This window comes from Benincasa hispida, chromosome 11, assembly GCF_027475165.1.
Source record: "Benincasa hispida cultivar pf3 chromosome 11, pf3_genome.v1.1, whole genome shotgun sequence".
NCBI classification, from domain to species: domain Eukaryota; kingdom Viridiplantae; phylum Streptophyta; class Magnoliopsida; order Cucurbitales; family Cucurbitaceae; genus Benincasa; species Benincasa hispida.
Window position 1 is genome coordinate 65,175,725 of NC_143488.1, and position 21,377 is coordinate 65,197,101.

General features: G+C 32.4%; 1 protein-coding gene and 1 long non-coding RNA gene across 2 annotated transcripts; one reads left to right on the top strand and one right to left on the bottom strand.

Moving 5' to 3' along the window:
* Positions 1–1,906: 1,906 nt before the first annotated feature.
* On the top strand, positions 1,907–5,081 carry PP2-A15 (phloem protein 2-A15). The gene is made up of 3 exons (XM_039048948.2): positions 1,907–2,814; positions 2,999–3,117; positions 4,358–5,081. Exons 1-3 carry the CDS (start codon positions 2,503–2,505, stop codon positions 4,803–4,805), a joined length of 879 nt encoding a protein of 292 aa, XP_038904876.1. The 5' UTR covers positions 1,907–2,502; the 3' UTR covers positions 4,806–5,081.
* A 13,660-nt stretch (positions 5,082–18,741) lies between these two features.
* Positions 18,742–20,732, bottom strand: LOC120091954 (uncharacterized). Its single transcript, XR_016524868.1, has 3 exons — positions 20,409–20,732; positions 19,249–20,170; positions 18,742–19,009 (listed from the first exon to the last, which is right to left on the bottom strand). It is a non-coding gene; the product is annotated as an uncharacterized LOC120091954 (long non-coding RNA).
* Positions 20,733–21,377: the final 645 nt, after the last annotated feature.

The following is a 21,377-nucleotide window of genomic DNA, read 5'->3' on the forward strand; positions in this document are numbered from 1 at the left end:
TAAAATGTATGGTCAAATTGTGGATGTTATCTTTTTTTTTTTTTTTAATTAGTGGAATTCATAATGAAAATATGGTCAAAAAGTTCTTAAAATGTGATTATAAATAATTAGATCTTGTCAATTTTGAATTGAGTTCTTAAATCTATACTGTGGGTATTTTTCTTTTGAAACAAACTTATAAGTTTATTGGGAGAGAGATTATATAATATTTAAATTCTCCATTTAAAGTTTTTATTCAACTAACCAAAAGATAACTCAGATTAAAACACTACCAATTTCTTTTTGCTGGATTAAAAGTTCCAACATTTTATAAAATTAAAATAAATAAACTTTTAGTTAAAACTATGTTCGGATTCTTTTTTAGGAAGGAAAAATGAGTCAATTTATGAGTAATAAATCATTATCTAATCGTCATTTATCATGATAGTAAAATTTTATTATATTTAAAAATACTTTCAACAGATTTATCATTTAAAATAATTACCTATACTATGTAACTTGTGAATTTTGATATGTATAATTTTAATAATTAAGCTCTCGTTTGGTAACTATTTAGTTCTTGAATTTTGTTTTTAAAAATTAAGTCTATAGACTTCCCCCCAAATTTCTTTATTTGTTATATATTTTTACCAATGGTTTAAAAAATTAAACTAAAAAAATTAACTTTTAAAAATTTATTTTTATTTTTAGAATTTAACTAACAATTAAATCATTATGTTTAAGAAAGATACAAGTCATCATAAAAAAATAGATTTAATTTTAAAAAATCAAAACAAAAAACAAAACGGTCAAGGCCTAAAAAATGGGTTGAATTATAAATTCAGTTATATTAACACATTTTAACATCATTTGAGATGTTCCCTTACGAAGGATGAGAATTGTGAAAGATCAAGAACTGTTAACTTATGAATTACTTTTTTTTTTTTTAAAAAAAAAACTTATGAATTACTTTTTTCTTAAATAAAAAAGAGAGAACGTCCTCCAATATATATATATATATATAATATCTGACTTTTTTTAAAGGCAATAAAATATGACTTTTACTGTCTTATTTAAATGTCTTGACAATAACTCGACGTAATATTATTTTTTTCCAAGTTAAAATTTTATTTTCGTGTTATATTTATACATACATCCATTTTTAATTCGGTCATAACCCAATGATAAAAACGTAAGATGAAAATTTAAAATCTAAGACTATTTTATGCAAAATACATGACTTAATCAATCGAATTATGTACATATCGACAACAATCTTAAATTTAGATCAAAATTTTAATCCAACTTAAAAATAGACCATAAATAATTCTTTTAAAACTAATTTTAATGACATGAAAATTAATATAAAATTAAATAATATTAAATGATTGTAGCATATTTTGAGATAACTATGATTACGAGAAACATAATTTTAACCCTTTCAAATTAACTCTAAACATAAACTTTAGGTTAAAATACTACTTTGGTCCCGATATTTTTGGTTTTGATTCATTTAGGTCCTTGTATTTTCAAAATATTCTTTTTGATTTCTATACTTTCAATTTTGGTTTACTATAGTCCATATGTTTTCAAAATATTCATTTTGGTCCTCATATTTTCAATTTTGGTTCATTCTGGTCTAAAGTGATAATTTTGGTCCATTCATTTTATTTTTAAAAAAAGTAAAATAATCATTTTTCGAAAGTTGAAGAATCGAAATGAACAAAAATTGAAAAATAGGAATCATAGTGAAATAAAGATGAAAATATAGAAAATAAAATAGATATTTTGAAAGAAAATACAGGAACCAAAAGTATTTTAACTGGGTGTAAACAAAACCACAACATATTTAAAATGTGAAAACAAAATGAGATGTCTCTTTCCTTCACATCGTAAATTTATAACCTACCAAGGAGATGATCAGATCAAAGTCTTCCACCTGCTCTCATCTACGATCCATAATCCCTCGGTGAGGCTTCGAAGTCCTTTAATGGCTGAAAATTTAAAAAAAAAAAAAAAACCCAAATCCAAATCATCCCAACTTGTAATTCCAACGACCCACCACTCGCCATTTCCCTCTTCTCTGTTCTCAATATCTCGCGGTCCATTTTATTTTCCAACCCATCTGGGCTTAGCCCTTCTTCTTCGATTTGGTGCATTTTCATAGCCTAAATCCGACGCGTCGTTTCCTTTCTCACCGTTACTTTTCTTGTAGTTCGCTACTCGCTACCCCTTTTGGTTTTTGCCCCCATTTGCCTTTCCCCCACCCACTTCCTGTCCGGAAAAGGCAAAAGTTCTCTTGAGAAATTGTATTTATTTGTGGGTTTTCATCGAAATCCGTGTCTGAGTTTGAAATTTGGTTGCTCAAACTGCCGGACGAGGCACGCGGTTTTGTGATTAAACCAATCTTCAAGATTTTTTTTTTTTTTTTTTTTTTTTTTTTTTCCCGCCGGTGATGTAGATGACCTGAAGAAATTGTGGGAAATTTCGAGGTTCTGATTTGGGTCTTTGCCGTCGGCGGCGATGGGGGCCTCGCTTTCGAACTTGGGTGAAGCTGTTAATGGCTCCACCATCGGTCCTGGCCTCGGAGACATACCAGAGAATTGTGTCGCACGTGTTTTTCTTCACCTTACTCCGCCAGAGATTTGCAACCTTGCACGGCTTAACAGAGCGTTTCGCGGCGCCGCCTCGTCGGATGCTGTTTGGGAATCAAAATTGCCTTCAAATTATCAAGATCTTCTCGATTTCTTGCCCCCTGAACGGTATCAAAATCTGTCAAAAAAAGATATATACGCACTGCTATCTCGTCCGGTGCCATTCGATGGTGGAAATAAAGTAATTCGTCGTCTTCCAAATAGCGGCATTTTGTCTTGTTTTTGTTCTTTCTTTTCTGGGTTGAAATTTACTTGTTAGGGTTTTTGTGTGGGTTGTTCTTTTCTGAGTTTGATTATGGATTTGGGAGTTCTAATTTGAGGAGGAAGGGATGTTTGTTTATGGAGTTGTGAACCATTCTTTACAGGAGGTGTGGTTGGACAGAATCACTGGAAGGATTTGCATGGCGATATCAGCAAAGGGCATGGCTATAACTGGAATTGATGATAGAAGATACTGGAATTGGATTCCTACTGAAGAGTCTCGGTTAGACTCGGATAATCCTTAGCTTGATACTTCTCAATATCAATTTTTAGCTTGTCACTCTGAGGTCAATAGATGTTTAATTAAACAAAGTTACTGTACCCTTTTTGTTCTTGAATTGGGTTTAAGTTAGCCATTTCATTCAAGTAGTGTGAAGTTTTAGTCATGGTTAGCTTGCAAAAGAGGTAGTTTGCATTTTGATGGAAGATCTATCTATGGACAGGGGCGGTGAGTGGCTTACATATGCCATTGCCACTGCGTTTTGCATTCTTTGACACCTTGATTGTTTCTTCTTTGTTGCTGCAATTGTTTGGATAGAATGAAAACTTGTTCTGTCATATGTGACTATAGTATTGTGAGATTTATTGAAATACTGTTTTATGAGTAAACTGGTAATTGATGAAGACATTTGATGTGATTTTTCGTCAATAAAGAGTGGTATTATTGAAGAACTATAGTATGTTAAATGTTGGTTTTGTCATTGATATTTGATGTTTTAGACTGCTTAGTGGTGCTGGTTGTTCCTTCCTTTTTCGTTTGTACTTTGTCTAGACGAACCGGTTATGATCTTTTTATTTAATTGCTCTTTCTAAGTTCAAAAAATGACTTGGTGTATAGTAATTCCGTTTCACGATTGGTTCAGTTTTAAGAAACTTTTTGGACATATTTCTGAATTATGTTTTTGCTTTTAGGTTCTGCTGTGACTATCAAGTTTTTTCCTGAGATTGTACATCTTGACTCCATATGTAAATATTGGGGTGATTACACAAATCTAGAAATTCCCAGAAATTAAGACTCTCTTAAACTTTTTCTTTAATCTCAAAGCTGATACAGATACCTTAGCAAATTTTGCATAATGTTGCCCTGTGTTGGATATCTTTTCTTCTGGATGTATTTTTTTTTTTGTTCTGGTGATTTATGAATATTTATATGTGCAGTTCTTTCTAAACGTATTCAATAGTGAATGAATGAAGTGCTTGAGAAAGTTCAAGTACAGTCCTTTACATTTACATGGGAATTAATTTAGTCAGAAACCAAGAGGAGATCTTTAGATTGTGTGGGAAGTAACAAGGAGAGCATATAGACTTGGTAACATCTTTAACGAGTGGGTTTCGTGCACCCGAGCAATGTGATTTCCATCAAGCAGGGTTGCTAGAGTTCATGTCTGTTCAGTTGTTATTTAGCAAGGCGTTAATATCTTACAAAATAATAGCGCACCTCTTATGTTGCTCAATCTTTTCAGGTTCAATGTTGTGGCATATCTGCAGCAAATTTGGTGGTTTGAAGTAGATGGGATGGTGAAATTCCCTTTTCCTGCTGATATCTATACACTGACCTTCAGGCTTCACCTTGGAAGATTCTACAAGCGGCTTGGCCGACGTGTATGCAGCTTCGAGCATACTCACGGTTGGGATGTAAAGCCTGTACGGTTCGAACTGTCTACTTCTGATGGACAGCAAGCAACACATGAATTCTGTTTAGATGAGCACGGATTTATTGATGTAAGTGGACACCGCAAGCGGGGGTCTTGGATAGAATACAAGGTAGGTGAATTTTTGGTCAACAAGTCGGGTTCAACCACTGAAATTAGATTTTCCATGAAACAGATTGACTGCACGCATTCTAAAGGTGGGCTTTGTGTAGATTCTGTATTTATCATTCCCAGTGTCTTGAAAGAGCGTAAAAGATGAGGAATTCCAAAAAAGTAGTCAACAGTCTTCTTAGTTACCTCAAAAGATTATAACATGAAAATTTACAGGTTATACCATTTTTAGGCTTTTAGCAATTCGGTCGGGTCGTCTTGGTTTTCCTTGATAGGTGTGCGTTCTTTCGTTTTTGGTTATGTACATTCTGTTGTCATACAAACTGATCAGTTTTGTTACATTCTGTGCCATTAACTTGAGGTAGACAATATTTAGGAGGATTTGACTGATGATTTCTTTGGTTATTCGAACTAATTTTGTCTCTGCGATCGGTCTGGTTTATCGATTAGCTTTGACTTTATATTGCTTTTATATTCTCTGATGTGAACACTCTGGTGAACTATCTAATCGTTTGTTATCTTTATCCTATCTGATTTTGAAGCTCTTTAGTAACTTTTCAGCCCCACATCCAGTAGATCATATCTCATAAGTCTTGTTAAACTGACTTTTACACATCATCTTACCTTCTTGGATTACAGGACAAACCACATATTAATGAGAGAGAAAAAAAAAAAAAAAAGAAACAGGTTCTTACCTTTGGCATCTTCAGAAAGTTGCATTTATGATGGACTAGTTTAAGTTGTATTGTTATCTTTTGGACAAATTAAGCATTTATCGCTCTTGATTGTCTTGATGAATAAGGTCGATTAGTTTCAAGTTTGGTTCATTTATTACTATGTTTGTTCAAATCAAGCCAATAGTTTGTTTTCCAAACTAGAAAAGTAGATCTTTGAGTGAAATAGAACATCACACAATATGGTGAATAAGACAATAATTATCATCTGAAAAATCGTTTGTTCGATTTCCACTTATTAGAAAAAGGTATAAGACTCTAGATCTATAAACAACTTTTTCTAAAATAAAAGATACTACTTGAAAAACTGAAGAAGTTTTGGAAAAATAATCTTCAAAATAATTATTATATTTAAAAGTAGCTCTTCTAAACCATCCTAAGATTCCTTCAAATTTTGTACTAATCATGTGGGGGATAGTGCATTTAACATGAATTTGAATTGTATTATAGCTAAGGTTAATGGAAGAGTTTCTAGTTTGTGTTTGGAATGTCACATTATTCATTTATTCTCCTTTCCATTTTGATTGCCTATTTTTTGGTCTTTTGCTTGTCCTCATCTTTAATACATTTGTTAAATGTCTTTTCCTTTGTTTGATATATAAATTTGTATTTTCATCTTGTCTATCCCTTTTAATATATATCTCTTCAACTTGTCCAAATAAGTTACGTTACCCTAAACATTAATACGTGTCGTAATCTTAACCTTTGATTCAATTTTTCACTAATTCAGCCACAAATTTAATCACCAAAAAAATACGGAAAAAAATCTTCAGACTCTTAATTAAAATTTACAGAAAAATTACTTTGACCAATATTGCACAAACTAACCCTTAAATAACCTTGCAATAAATTTCAAGCAACAAAATTAAGTTGTGATGTCATATAATTTTTTTTCTTAAATGGATCAATTCAAACATGGTGAAAAAGAAAAAGTATATAAAAATGTCATTTTTGTAGAATTGGAATAGTCATAAATTCTTGAGTGAAAAGATGACATACTTCACATAACATGACGCGTATGATTCTATAAATGAAGAGATGAAACAAGAAAGAGTAATGAGAGATTGAGAGATAGTTGAAGAATAAAGAACAAATGTGCAAATTACTCAAACATCAATACAACCAAAAACCATCTCTCAACAAACACAACAATTTCATTATTCGATTCTATTCCAACAACAAACAATTTTGAATTCAAACCCAATCGTCTTGTTAATAAATATTTCTACAAATGATTTTTTTTTTGTACGGATCACCTTTGTTAGAGGTACAAATGAAATTTGGCCCACCATTTTTTTTAAAAAAAACATAAGATTTATAATTTGTTTCTTGCATCATCATAAAATAAAATTAAAGAATTGACTTTGTTGTTTATGCATATTGTCATACTGATAGTCGACTGCATTTTCGCTACTTATGGACAACTTAAAAGAATGTCAAAAGAAAAGAAGAAAATAAAATTTAACGAGTAACAAGAGTAAGAGTCGACTATCAATGTACGTATATAATGGGGCAATTCCATAATTTTACTTTGATAAAAATTATAAAACTTAGGAAGAAATACCTTTTTCGTCTTAAGTCTCAAAATATTACACTTTTAGTTCCCAAGTTTTGATTTTGATTTCAATGTAGTCTTTAGGTCTCAAAATGTCATAATTTTACAATATTTATGTTTTGTTTCAATTTGGTCCCTAGATTTCAAGATTTACTTTTAATCTTGACTTTTCACTGAATATTAATTTTTTTAGAAGTACTAAATACTCATTTTTATTCTTGAGTGTTAATGTCTATTAATTAATTTAAAAGAAAATTTATTTTATGGTTAATTTCATTATTCTTTTCATCACTATTTAAATTAAATTTAAAATTTCATTTCACAATTATTTTAAATTAATTAATAAATATTAATGTTAAAATCTGAAAGTGATTATTTAGTAAAAAAAAAAATTCAAGTTATAACAGTAAATCTTGAAATTTAGAAGCCAAATCGAAATAAAATTCAAATCTAAACTTTAACATTTTGAAACATAGATACTAAATTAAAATCAAGCTCAAATCATTCGAATATAATATGTAGATCCAAAATCTAGAGAGAGAGAAATATATATTTTCTTGAACATTTTTGAAACGATGGGTAACATTTCATTCCAACGTTGTTAAATGGATTATCAGTACAACCAAATCTTCAGAAATCATGGAAAACTTGAAAAAGAAGCAAATATTATACATGAAAAATAGAAAATAAAAAATAAAGTGGAAAGCAAAGTAGTAGTTTGAAGTACGATTGGAGCCGCTCCCTTTAATCCATTCAACCCACCAATCAATACCTCCTTTTTTTTTTTTTTTAATAAAAATTTATTATTTGAGTTTTTTTTATATGGATGATTTATTCACAAGACACTTTTATAATGAATGATCTATCCCTCACAAACGTACCACATTATAGATGATCATGTATCGGCGCCTTAACACGATAGCCATTATCTCTATCGTTATAAATTTTTTGTCTCTCTGTTGTGTTTTTCCCATTTTTCTTACGATTTGTTATATTTTCTACTTTTTTTTTTACCATTTGTTTTGTTTTCCAAAGAGAAATAGCGATAGAGTCGATTATCACGTTAAGGTTATGATGGATACGATAATTCCTAACATACATTATGAAATACAATAGTGACATAAGTAGAATGTTGGGACGTGTCATTAATCATAAAGGTGATAGAGTAAACATGCATCAAGAAGCTAACAGAATCATTAAACACTCTAATTGCACTTAATTTGAGTCACAAGCATGCTAAAACACAAGAATATACAAAAAGAGTTTTAGAATTTACAACCTTGGTAGAATTCCTCTAAATCCTTGCTAATTCCACAAAATTATCCTTCAATATCTTCAGTAGACCACCAAGAGTATCTTTTCTACTATTCTCAGCTTGGATTGAGTGATGGAACTCTAAATTGAGAAGGAATTGGAAGTGATTTTAGGGAGGGTTTGAGAAATAATTTATGTAGAATTTTTTTTCCTCAAAATCAGAATGCATGCCTGAAACTGATAAAATCAGGAGTATTTAATCAGCTTGATCATGCAAGCACTTAGTTAATCAATCTATTAACACTTCAAAAGGCATTAACTTAATGGGTTAGGTGTTAATTTGTGAGAAAATCCACTATAAAGAAGGAAAAAAAATGGATAAATCCACTTTTACACAATTATTTTTCAATTTTAAAATCAAATTTAATTTAAGACTAATTAAATATAATTTAAATTCATTTTCTAAAATTGAATTTCTTCTTTGAAAATGAATTTAATTAGTTAAATAATAATAATTTAATATCAAATATTAAATTAATAAAATACCTAATTTAAACATGAATCCTATTCATGTAATCAATAGTTAAATCATTATTTAAATATATTTAACTCTCCAAATATGTTTAATTTCAATAAATTTAAACGTTAATTATATCGAATATAATTATCCAAACCCTAAAATTGAATTTGAACATTTTAAATTCACTCAATATTTTAATCCAATGTTTTATTCTTTTACAACTAGTAGAGGAATCTTATGAACCTACAAATCATGAGCTCCAACGATTTGAGATCAATCGGTTAAACTTTTTAATTCGAATTAATCAATATTCGTTGAGATATACCACCACAGCTCGATAGTTTCACTCTTCTCACTGTAGATATATTTTTGTCCACTTGATTTAACCATAATCAGTAAGTCGATCCTTCACATGTTGTTTGTATTTAGAGCTAGGTCAAAATTACCATTTTATCCCTATAAATACATCTTGCTCCTTAAGTCACCACTGATCCTCTATTAAACGATTTATAGTCCAACTAATAAACCATGTCCTTCTCTATCATGAGAGAGTGGGGTCGCTTATTTTAAGACTAGGAATTAGTATTGGGATTGGTGTCCTAGTTATCCTGGAGTCTCGTAGTTTGTAATCTATACACATTGTTATGAATAAAAGAAGAGTTATTTCATTCTAACATTTACTTATATCTAATAAACAAAGCTCCATGGTTATTGTATGTAAACTTAAGCATGTATATGAGATATACAAGTGGATCATGCCTTAAGTGATAACCTAAATATGTCTATAGTATTAGGATTAAGGTGGGATACCTGATCCTGGTGACACTACAGATACGGCTCGCTTTGTAAAGGTTTGCAAGTGTTGTGACCTACTACAAATGGTGGATTCTGACAATTTATGTGGAGACATGCTAGCGGAGGTGTCTTATACAAAGAGTTTGTATAAGACTGGACCACGAGATGATTCATCTATGTATATAACGCCATTGATACTGAGGACTTACATCTCACCTAAACGACCATAGGTGACATGACCTCAATCCTGAGTTTTTGAGAACTTCTGCCTTTGAGGGTGGTCTTTTGGTTAGTATGGGTGAGAGTGGTCAGATTGTCAACTTAACATGCCTACCTTTTTGGGGACTTGTCTAATTTGGGAGCTGGGAACTCAGTTACACAAGATGGAATTCACTCCTTTCCCGGAGCAGGGGTAAGTAAAGAGATTGCTCCCTTAAGGGCTGATTCTGAGGCTTGAACATAGTGGCCACAACTTCTCTTTGGAAGAGAGGACTCAGTCATAGAGGGATCAGTAGTACTTAAGGAATTAGATGTAACTATAGGGGCATAATGGTTATTGGCCTAGCTGTATTTACGAGCGATATGTGAAGATTACTGCACTGTTGATTGGTTGATATGGACACATAATATATTTGTAATAAGGAGAGTTCAGCTGTTGGTCATTAGTAGAGTGCCTGATAGTTAACAGATGGTGGATCCCGTGACTAAAGAGTTTAGTCAGTTATTCACGTACCATTGGAGCTTCGAGCTACAGGTTCATAAGGTTCCCTTGGTAGCTCAATGGATTCAAGTTGAGAATCAATTCTTGGTGTCGATTTGAAATGTTCAAATTGACAAGAAGTAATTCGATTATATATGATATGATTGGTGTGGTGTATGAGATACATCAGGTGGAGAATTAAAGTAAGTGAGATTTACATTAAAGACCATGAAATAGAAAAAGAGTTATGGTTTATATATTTCATGAGATGAAATATTAAAACTATAGGTTATAAATATACTATGGTAAGTTAATTATCATATATATTTTTAATAATATTAATTATTGGATAATTATCTCTTTTTCTCTAATAATCAATTGAGTGAGAGGTTATTGATAGTTTCATGGTAACCTTGAGATAAAAGAAAAAATGTTTTTCTAAATTTAGAAGTTGATGATTGAGAGTTTCTATTCTCGGAAGTTCTCACGGTGGCTATCAATGAATAAGATTTACTAAATGACAGCTGAAGAGAGACTAGACGATCGTGGAGTGATTCTATAAGATAGTTCACTCAGCTAGCCGATAGCTAAACGATAGTGCAACTTTTGCTAAAAGATCGTAGAGCTTCTTCTAAACGATTAGGCATCGTCTATACAATAGACCTTGTCATCTCCCACTTGCTCAATCGTTTACACGATTGTTCCTCCTCCGGTTTCTTCCTCTAACTAAGTCCACACTTCTAGATTCTCATATTGAGAATACCAAGGTAGCCATTGTGGTGGTGTCATACTCAACTCGACATAGTCGAGATTTTTGGAGGTCGTTCTCTGAATTCGTGATCTTGGAGATCGCAGTGTTCGTAGTTATGGTGATCGTGCTATGGTACGGTCGTAGTGTTCGAGATTCGGGTTTGCAGTCTTGCTGATTGTTCGAGCATTCGTGATCAAGGATGTTGAAGATGAGTTTTCAAAGGCATGTGTATTCTTTCCCTTGATTGTATAGTAAAGCATGTTGTAATTTCATTTTGTGCATAGCCTGTATGTTTCAGTTTCGTGATTGTAATTGTTGTAGTTTGAATACGATTGAAATTTGGAACGATCATTTCACTGCTCATGGAAATCCTCATGTCCGATTTCCTTCAATTAGTACTTAAGAGAACAACCTATCTGCTAACCCTAAATTGGGTAGGAGTGAATTTCATCTTACAGGGCTATGTTTCCAACTATCTATCTGGTTTTATCCCCAAAATGGGAGGATTATTGAGTAGTGCTGTTGAACTACTCTCACATATGTAGATTAAAGGATAATCCTGACAGGAGTTCATAGTTAGCTTAGGATTAAGATCGAGTTATCCTAGGTCATCGAATTGAAATAGTCAGTTTTAACAGTAAACGGTCGTTATAAAGAAAAGTGACTATTTCGTGGTCCAGTCTTTTTCATAGGATGCCCCTACTTGCATGTCTCCACATGAAAAATTTTAGGATCACATCGTTTGTATCAATATACAAAGTGGCCACATCCATAGTATCCCCAAGATGAGGTACCCAATTTCATTTATATGCTTATAGACTTTTTAGGTTATATACTATAACTTGATCCTCTTTTATGTCTCTACATAAAGTTAAAGTATTCATACTATAACCATGAGTTCGTTTATTGAATTTTATAATAGAATACAATTTCAATAATACTTTTATTGAAAAATAGAATATGTTTCATATATTACGAACTGCGAGTTTTAGGACATTCTCAACAAAAGGTGTATGTGAAAAGGTCATAGGCTAAAAAAATCTCTTATTTTTTTCTCCTATTTTGTCTCTAATGTTTCTGACATCTTCGGGTTTAATTTTTTGTGGGTGTCTAGTCCACTTGTTGTAACTTTATTTTAAACTTGTGCTTTATGAGCCCAATTGGGGCTAATTTTTCGAGTTGGCCCATCTTGAAAGCCCTAGGTTTTCTTTTATGTGATATGAGGATTATCTAAGGGAAAGGAGAGTAAAAAAGAGGCAGCATCGGAGAGAAAGACAATAGTTTGGTTTTTCAGCGATAGCTTCCACAAAGTTGTCGATTGTTGAAGTTTGAGCAGTTGGATCGTGCTGAAATTTGGTTAACCTGTTTGGGACACATAGGGTCTCAGTTTGAACATTTGGATCATTGTTTGGAGGTCTAGTTTGTCTGTAATCGCTACCAAATGGAACCTATAAAACTGGGTAATTTTCATTTTATTTTATCTATCAAATGTTCATCTTTTATGTATGAAAGTATTGGTAGGTAGTGAACCTTTGTTTATCTGATTTAGGTTTTTTTAGAGATGTCCACGACATGGGGCGAGGACGGGGAAGCCTTTCTCATCCTCGCCCCCGCCCCCTATTCCATTCCCGGTCCTCAAGAATTTTCCCGCGGGGAATGAGGCGGGGATTCTGCACGTGGGAAAGATTCCTCGCCTTTATTTTTCTCTAACATTTTTTTTAATTTCAATTAAATATATATATATTTTTATAATTCTTTAAACATTTTCAATGGAATTTTCATTTAAATGAAATATTATCAATTTTACTAATTAAAACAATAATACACATGTAATTTATAAAATATAATTAAAATGCTAAATTCTCATAATTTGTAAAAATTAAAATTTAAAATTTAGAGCATCCTATATTAAATATTACAACATTTAAAGAATTAAAGTAATAAAAATCTTGAACTTAAAGAATTGAAACATCCATAATTATCTTAATAAACTCTACAATATTAGTATGAATATATATATATATATATAATTTATAATTTATATACAAAGTCGGGGTGGGGCGGGACTGGGGTCGGGGAATATATTCCCCGTCCCTGGCCCCGAATTGTAAATGGGGAAAGAAAATTCCCCACTCCCTCCCTCATTCCCCATGTATTTGGGAATTCCCCGCCCTGTTCAGGGTGGATCCTCGTGAGGTCCCGACCCCACAAATTTTTTGGACATCTCTAGTTCTTTTGGCTCAATTTTATCATAATAAGAGAAGTTGACAAGAGTGGGATCCTCAAAAGTCCCATGTTTTTTACTCTTCACATCGAATGGATTTTCCACGTATAATTCGTGTGTACTCTTTGCTTTTAGTCTTCCAGAATTTTGTGGTTTATTGTTGTCCATTATTTGATTGATTACTTGATAATTATTTAGTGATTTATTTGTGATTTTATTGGGAAAAATTATTTGGCTGATTGTTTTGGATAAGATCTTAGTGGGTTGTTGTTATTTTTTTTGGGTACTATCAATTGGTATTAGAGTAGGTTTTAATTTAATCATTGTTATGGAGTCTATTAGTGATGGTGGAGGTAGTTCAATGATAAAATTAACATCAACCAATTATTCCATTTGGAGATCGATGATGGAGGATTTGTTATATTGTAAAGATTTGTTTGATCCAATTGAAATAACCACAAAAGCAGGCACAATTTCAAAACTTGCAAAACCAGAGAAAATGGAAGAAAAAGATCAGGAAAAGTTAAAGAGAAAAACTTTGGTGACTATTAGGCAGTGGATTGATATTAGCATTTTTAACCATGTGTTTAAGTAGTCCGACCCATATGAGTTGTGGAAGAAATTAGAATGCTTTTATGAAAGGAAGACTGCATATAACAAAGCTTCTTTAACCAAGCAACTTGTTAATTTGAAATTGAAGGGTGAGAAGTCTATTTCTGAGCATTTGAGTGACTCTCAGGATATTATTAATAAGCTGACTACTATGAAGATTGATTTTGAGGATGAATTGCAAGCTTTGTTCTTGTTGAGTTCCTTACCGAACAGTTGGAAAACCTTGGTTGTGACTATAGTAACTTTACTCCAGAAGGTATTTTGTCTTTGGATGCTACCAAAAAAGAATGTACAATAAAGAGATAAGAAGAAAGGAGATGGGAGTTGATAATTCACATGCTCTTGTAGCTAAGAATCGTGGAAGAAACAATGTAAGGGACCTAAAGACTATGGTAACTCAAAAGGGATGTCCAATTCTAGAGACAAAGAGACTAAGACATGTCATTACTATAACAAGCCTGGCCATATAAAAAAGTTTTGCTATCGGTGGAAGAAAGAACAAAGTAAGAAGCAAGACTGAAAAAAAAATTAAGATGATAAAAATACTGCAACAATTATTTTTCAGAACTATAATGTAGTCACCTTGATTTGTGCAACCAGTGAGTGTCATCATGTAGAGAGTTCAAACACACAGAGTTGGTGGTAGATTCAGGTGCTTCATACCATTGTGTTCTCAAAAGAGAGTATTTCATGAACTATCAATCTTGTGATTTTGATAGTGTGAAGATGGGAAACGAGACCTCAACTAGTATAGTTGGTTGAGGTGATATTCGTGTGAAGACGAGTGTTGGGTGCACGCTTACATTAAAGAATGTGCACCATATTCCTAGTTTACGCCTTAATCTGTTGTCTACAAATGTTCTTTTTTAAGAAGGATTTCAACATATCGTTTGTGATGGTAAGTGGAAATTGTCTAAGGTTTCAATAATAGTTGCTCGAGGTAAGTTATGTTGCTTTTTGTATAAAACAATCTTGAGCATATATTCTTTTGAGTTGAATGCAGTAGAAGAAAAGAATTCTCCAAATTTGCAGCATCGAAGGCTAGGGTATATGAGTGATAAGGGAATTAAACTGTTGGCAGGTAAATCTCTTATCCCTGTTGATAAAACAATTTCTTTTAACCTTTGTGACCATTTTTTGACAGGTAAGTTACATAGAATTTTCTTTTTTGAGAAGTTCAATAGAAGGCAAGGAAAATTTGAGTTAATACATTCAAAAATTTATGAGTCTATTGAGGTGGAGTCACATGGTGGTAGTAAATATTTTGTCACTTTTATTGATGATACTACACAAAGAACTTGGGTGTATATGTTGAAGACAAAAAGGAAGTTTCATGTCATGGTAGAAAGGGGGATTGAAAGAAAATTGAAGTGTCTTCGATCTGACAATAGTGGTGAGTATACTTCGAATGAGTTCAAGTATTATTGTTTCATAACATGGCATTAGACATGAGAAGACAGAGCTTGACATACCACAACACAATGGAGTTACTAAGAGGATAAATAGAACCATTGTGGAGAAGGTAAGGTGTATGCTTAGAATGTTTGATCTTCCTAAGACATTTTGGGTGAAGCAGTGCAATGTGTCGTGTATTTAATTAATGGTCTCCATCAATTCCTGGTCTAGACATTCTAGAGAGAGCATGGAAGGGACATGATCCCACTTATTTTATTTGCATCTCAGAGTTTTTGGCAGCAAGGCATACATACATGTACTTAAGGGATAGAGATCAAAGCTTGATTTGAAGACCAATCCATGTATTTTTGTTGGGTATGGGGATGAAGTGTATGGTTATAGGCTCTACGTTCCAGAAAAGAAAAAGGTAGTGAGAAGCAGAAATGTCGTATTTTTTGAGCACGAGAAAAGTGCAGAGCTTCTTAGTATGAGGTACACTTCTACTTCAAAGTTGTGTTATGATACTACTAATGATTCTATTTTTACTTATTCTGTTGTTCAACCGACAAATGAGAATGTTGATATTGTACATGATGATGTTGGTGAGATACAACTTGATGGCAATATACCAGATCATGTGATGATGATGTTCTTGATGAGTTTTCATCTAATGAAGAAATTCATAAGGAAGATGCATGGAAGAAGATTTAGGTAAAATATGCACTTCCTCTGGAATGAAAAAAATTAATCCAATTTCGTTTGCATTTGGTTTTTTAGCTTAAAGTCTTTGACTCTTCGATACTCAATCAAATCTTCTTTTTTGAGGATTGAATGCACCCTTATAGTCTCATATTTAGTAATTCCTGAACTATTTTTTCTGTATTGAGGATCATCGAAATAAAAATATTTTTAGTACCAAAATGGGGAATAGTAACAAAAGGGCACATAATTTTTGTTACATTACTATCAATTTGATATGTTGTTTTTTCACCAAAAAATAGACCTTTGATTATTATTCATTGTTAATAATGATAAGAAATGAATGTTTTTTTTAACGATTTTTTTATCCTTCTTTACCCCATAATGATATTGAATAAAGGGAGTTGTTTGTTGTTCCACATCCATGGAGAAGTTCATGAGCAGGGGGAGCAATCTATTCCCTAAGTGGAGGATACTTAGGCTCGAAAGTCCACCATAGTGCATAAACCTTAAACAAGGTATCCAAATTTAGAGTCCGTTCTAGTTAGTGAAGATGGAGAGTCAGAGAATTATCAAGAGGTTTTGTCTTATGATGAAAAAGACCAGTGATTCGATGTAATGAAGGAGGAGATAAATTCCCTGGAAAAGGATAGAACCTATGAGCTAGTGAAGCCTCCAAATGGCAAGAAAGTATTGGAAAATAGATAGGTTTTCAAGTACAAGAAGGATGGTGAGAAGATAGTGAGGTACAAAGCCAAATTAGTGGTTAAGGGATGCAATCAGAAAAAAGACATTGACTATAATGAGATTTTCTCTCCAGTGGTTAAAATGACATCTATCAGAATAGTGTTGGGATCAATAGCAAGTCTTGATCTTGAGATAGAGCAACTTGATGTAAAAATCGCCTTTTTACATGGCGACTTGCACGAAGAGATCTACATGGAGTAACTTGAAGGATTTGAAGAAAAAAAATAAAGATAAACTTGTTTGCAAGTTGAAAAAGAGCCTTTATGGGCTTAGACAGGCACCAAGGCAGTGGTACAAGAAATTTGATTCATTTGTGAAAGCAATGATTATAAACAAATTACACCTGTAACTTGTGTGTATTTTAGATAGTTCCCTACAGGAAACTTCATTATTCTTCTTTTATACGTAAATGATATGTTAATATTTGGACAAGAAATAGATATTATTCAAAATTTGAAGAAAGACTTGTCCAAGTCATTTGACATGAAAGATTTGGGTCATGCAAAGCAAATCTTAGATATGAAGATTGCCCGCGACAGGAAAGTTGGGAAATCTTGGTTATCCGAGGAGAAGTATATTGAATGGGTGTTGGAAATGTTCAATGTGAAGCATTCTAAGCTTGTTAGTACACCATTAGCAACTCATTTTAAGCTAAGTAAGAGAGCTTGCCCTACAATAGAGAAAAAGAAAGAAGTTATGTCATTCATTCCTTACTCTTCTACTGTTGGTTCTTTGGTGTATGTTATGGTGTGTACTAGAGCTGATATTATACATGCAGTCAATTTAGTGAGTCATTTTCTATACAACCCAGGTAAGGTTCACTAGGAAGTAGTGAAGTGGATCTTCAAATACTTATGGGACACCTCTAAATTGAGTTTATGTTATGGAGGTAGCAAACCTATGCTTGAAGGCTATACTGATGCAGACATATTGAGTGATCTTGATAACAGAAAGTTGTCTACCTTAGGTTATGTGTTTACATTTACAAGGGGAGCCATCTCATGGTAATCCAAGCTACAAAAATGTGTAGCATTGTCCACAACTGAGACAGAGATTGCAGTAGTGGAAGCAAGCAAGGAGATGTTATAGCTTAAAAGGTTCCTTCAAGAGTTAGGTTTGAAGCAAGGTGAGTATGTTATATTTTGTGATAGCCAAAGTGCTATTGATTTGAGCAAGAATCTAATATATTATGTTCGTACTAAACACATTGATATTAGATCTCCATGACATAACCTTGGCTACATCTATGTAGATTTCAAGAGCTGTAATTCTTTGAAAACAAATTAAAATATAAAACAACATATAAAGCACCATCAATATCAACAAAAAAAGAATGTCTACGGTGATAAATTTGTCCAAAGCTAATCAAATAGGAAAAATAAACACACTAGATGTAGCTTACAACACAAAAAAAGACGAATTTCAATAGGATAAGATCTAAGAAAGTAAATTACTTGGAAATGAAGCTAAACTAGAGAAGCATTACGAACCTAATTGAGATTTTCAAACAAAAAGGACAACATTTAATATGGAGAACTCTTCAAACAAAGGGAAATACAGATCTAAACTCTATATATTGTGGGTATTTAGATCAATGATGTTTGAGGTGAGAGTTTCTGATCGAACATTGTGAATCACTGTGACTATGCCCATAGCAGTCACTGTCCACAGATAACAAACAATAGAACTAAAACTCAAATAAATAAATTAAGAACATATCTATCTTGGGGTGAGTTTTGTTAAATAATTTGTAAAAACTCAATCACAAGACTTAAGTGTTGAGTCACTTGACTAATTGGGACTAAACCAGAATGTTTTGAACTTTAAGCATCAAAGTAAAAGTTTTTAGAGTCCAAAATAGAAAATTTTTTAGTGATAAAACTAAAATAAGTACTAAACAAAAAATGAAAATTGTTGAGTTCATTTTCAACTTCCGACAGGTCAATCAAGTTATGGAAGCACTTCAAAGAGTCATGGATGATTTTAACACCAAACGAATAGTGATTCAATAAATGTGACAAAAGAATCCAATTTATGCATAATATAAATAGAAATCAATTCAGGATAATTGCAAAATATTTGTAACTAACTGCTTAGCTATAAATCAAATGGTTAAACAAGTATGTTAAAAATTTTACTTTGTCTGGAAACAAAAGAAAGAAAGTTGGAACTTCCATATGAACAAATACAATGATGGCCTATATACGGTTGACAAGAAACAAAAAGGGAATAGAGAAAAAAAACTTAACAGTTGAATCACAAAAGACAGGGACAACAATACAAGAACAAAAGATGACAAAAAATAAAAATATAAAAACATATATCGTAGGGCTCCTTGGATATGAAACTTGATGGATTTAAAGGTCCTGAAAATTAGAGAAAAATAGAGAATAAGATATGAAATGGACAAAAATGAGAGACAAATAAGAAGTAAATTAGATACAAGTGGTGATGAAAATTGAGAAGAAGAATGATATGAGAAGATACCTAATTTCAGACGATGGCAAATGATGAAGAAGGAGATGCTTGTTAATGAATCAATGTATTGATTGCAATAAATACATGTACAGTAAAATATAGTGACTGAAAAGCCTAAAGATTTTACCTGCATTACCCAAACGACCTATGTAGACCACGAGCCCAATCTTCACTTATTCAATTCACCTTCCAACAACAAGAGAACGGAGAAGAAACTTCAAAACAAATAAATTTAATTAAAGAAACATACAAAAGCAATAAAGTTTTCCAACAAAGAACTACACATATCAAATCAACTAAACCTCATACGGTTAATTGAATATAGAAACCCCTTTTAGAAGTTGAGATGAAAGATTGAGCAATGAAACAAGTGAAAAAAATGAATTAAAAAGGTGGAAGGAGATGGGTTATTTGGTGTATGTACCAAGAAATCGATTTAGAAAGTTGTGGGAAAATGTGAATCCAAATAAGAGGAAAGTAGTGAAATCGCATATTCAAAATTGAGAGAAGACAAGAAACAGATGCTCGAAAAATGCTCGACAACCAAAAATCTTCAATGGCCGGCAACTGAAAGCTGTAAATTAGAGAGAATAAGATACGGTTGACAAGAAACAAAAAAGGAACAGAGAAAAAAACTCAATAATTGAATCACAAAAGACAAGGACAACAATACAAGAACAAAATATGACAAAATATAAAAACATATATCATGGGGCTCCTTGGATATGAAATTTGATGTATTTAAAGGTTCTGAAAATTAGAGAAAAACAGAGAACGAGATATGAAATGGACAAAAATGAGAGAAAAATAAGAAGTAAATTAGATACAAATGGTGATGAAAATTGAGAAGAAGAATGATATGAGAAGATACCTAATTTCAGACGATGGCAAATGATGAAGAAGGAGATACTTGTTAATGAATCAATGTGTTGATTGCAATAAATACATATACAGTAAAATATAGTGACTGAAAAGCCTAAACATTTTACCTACATTACTCGAACGACCTATGTAGACGACGAGCCCATATCTTCACTTATTCAATTCACCTTCCAACAACAAGAGAACAGAGAAGAAACTTCAAAACAAATAAATCCGATTAAAAAAACACACAAAACCAATAAAGTTTCCCAACAAAGAACTACACATATTAAATCAACTAAACCTCATATGGTTAATTGAATATAGAAACCCCTTTTAGAAGTTGAGATGAAAGATTGAGCAACGAAATAAGTGAAAAGAATGAATTAAAAAGGTGGAAGGAGATGAGTTATTTAGTGTGTGTACCAAAAAATCGATTTAGAAAGTTGTGGGAAAATGTGAATCCGAATAAGAGGAAAGCAGTGGAATCACATATTCAAATTTGAGAGAAGATAAGAAACAGATGCTCGAAAAATGCTTGACAACCAAAAATCTTCAATGCCCGACAAGTGAAAGCTGTGAATGAGAGAGAATAAAATACTAAGAAGAAGAAGACGATGTTGTGAATGAAGAAGACAATGCTAGGTTAGTTGTGGGTTTGTGGGTGTTGTTCGAAGGAAGAAGAAGATGAAAGTAAGATGGAGAGAAAATGAAGGGTTTGTGGGTGTTGTTCAATGAAGAGGCCTTGTGAAATATACAAACTGGGGAGAAAAAAAATGCACAATGACCTAATTAAGCACGCCCAAATTTTCACTTGCTCGCTTTTTTCCTATTCTTTCAATAGCAGTTTTTAAGAAATGTAACATTGTGATGTTATTAAAAAGCCTATTTGTTGTACTATATGTTAACTAAGGTAGTTCCCGTAAGCAAGATTGAGCTTTATAATAAGCTTGCTGGGATGAGGTTCAAGTGATCATGAATGTGATTGAGTCTTCCCCGTGTTAGGTCGGAGGAGGAGATGGTTGTGGGTGTCCAGCCCACTTGTTGCACAAGCAAGACTTTATTTTAAACTTGTGTTTGTGAGCCCAATTGAGATTAGTTTTTTAGGTTGACTCATCTTGAAAGCCCTAGCTTTTCTTTTATGTGATATGAGGATGACCTAATAGAAAGGAAAGTGAAAAAGAAGCAGAAAAACAGAGAGAAACACAACAGTTCGATTTTTCAGTAGTAGTTTTTACAAAATTGTCAATTTATGGAGGTTGAACCGTTGGATTGTGCTGACATTTGGTCAGGCTGTTCGGCACACATAGGATCTCATTTTGAACAGTTGGATCTTTATTTGGAGCTTTGGTTTGTCCTAATTGCTACCTAATAGAACCTGTAAAATTAGGTGAT

Excerpts from the sequence above, each read along its gene's own strand:
- PP2-A15 (XM_039048948.2), top strand. The coding sequence starts at position 2,503 with ATGGGGGCCTCGCTTTCGAACTTGGGTGAAGCTGTTAATGGCTCCACC. Across the intron at positions 2,815-2,998 it reads CATTCGATGGTGGAAATAAA|GAGGTGTGGTTGGACAGAAT; the intron begins GTAATTCGTCGT and ends CATTCTTTACAG. Across the intron at positions 3,118-4,357 it reads ATTCCTACTGAAGAGTCTCG|GTTCAATGTTGTGGCATATC; the intron begins GTTAGACTCGGA and ends CAATCTTTTCAG.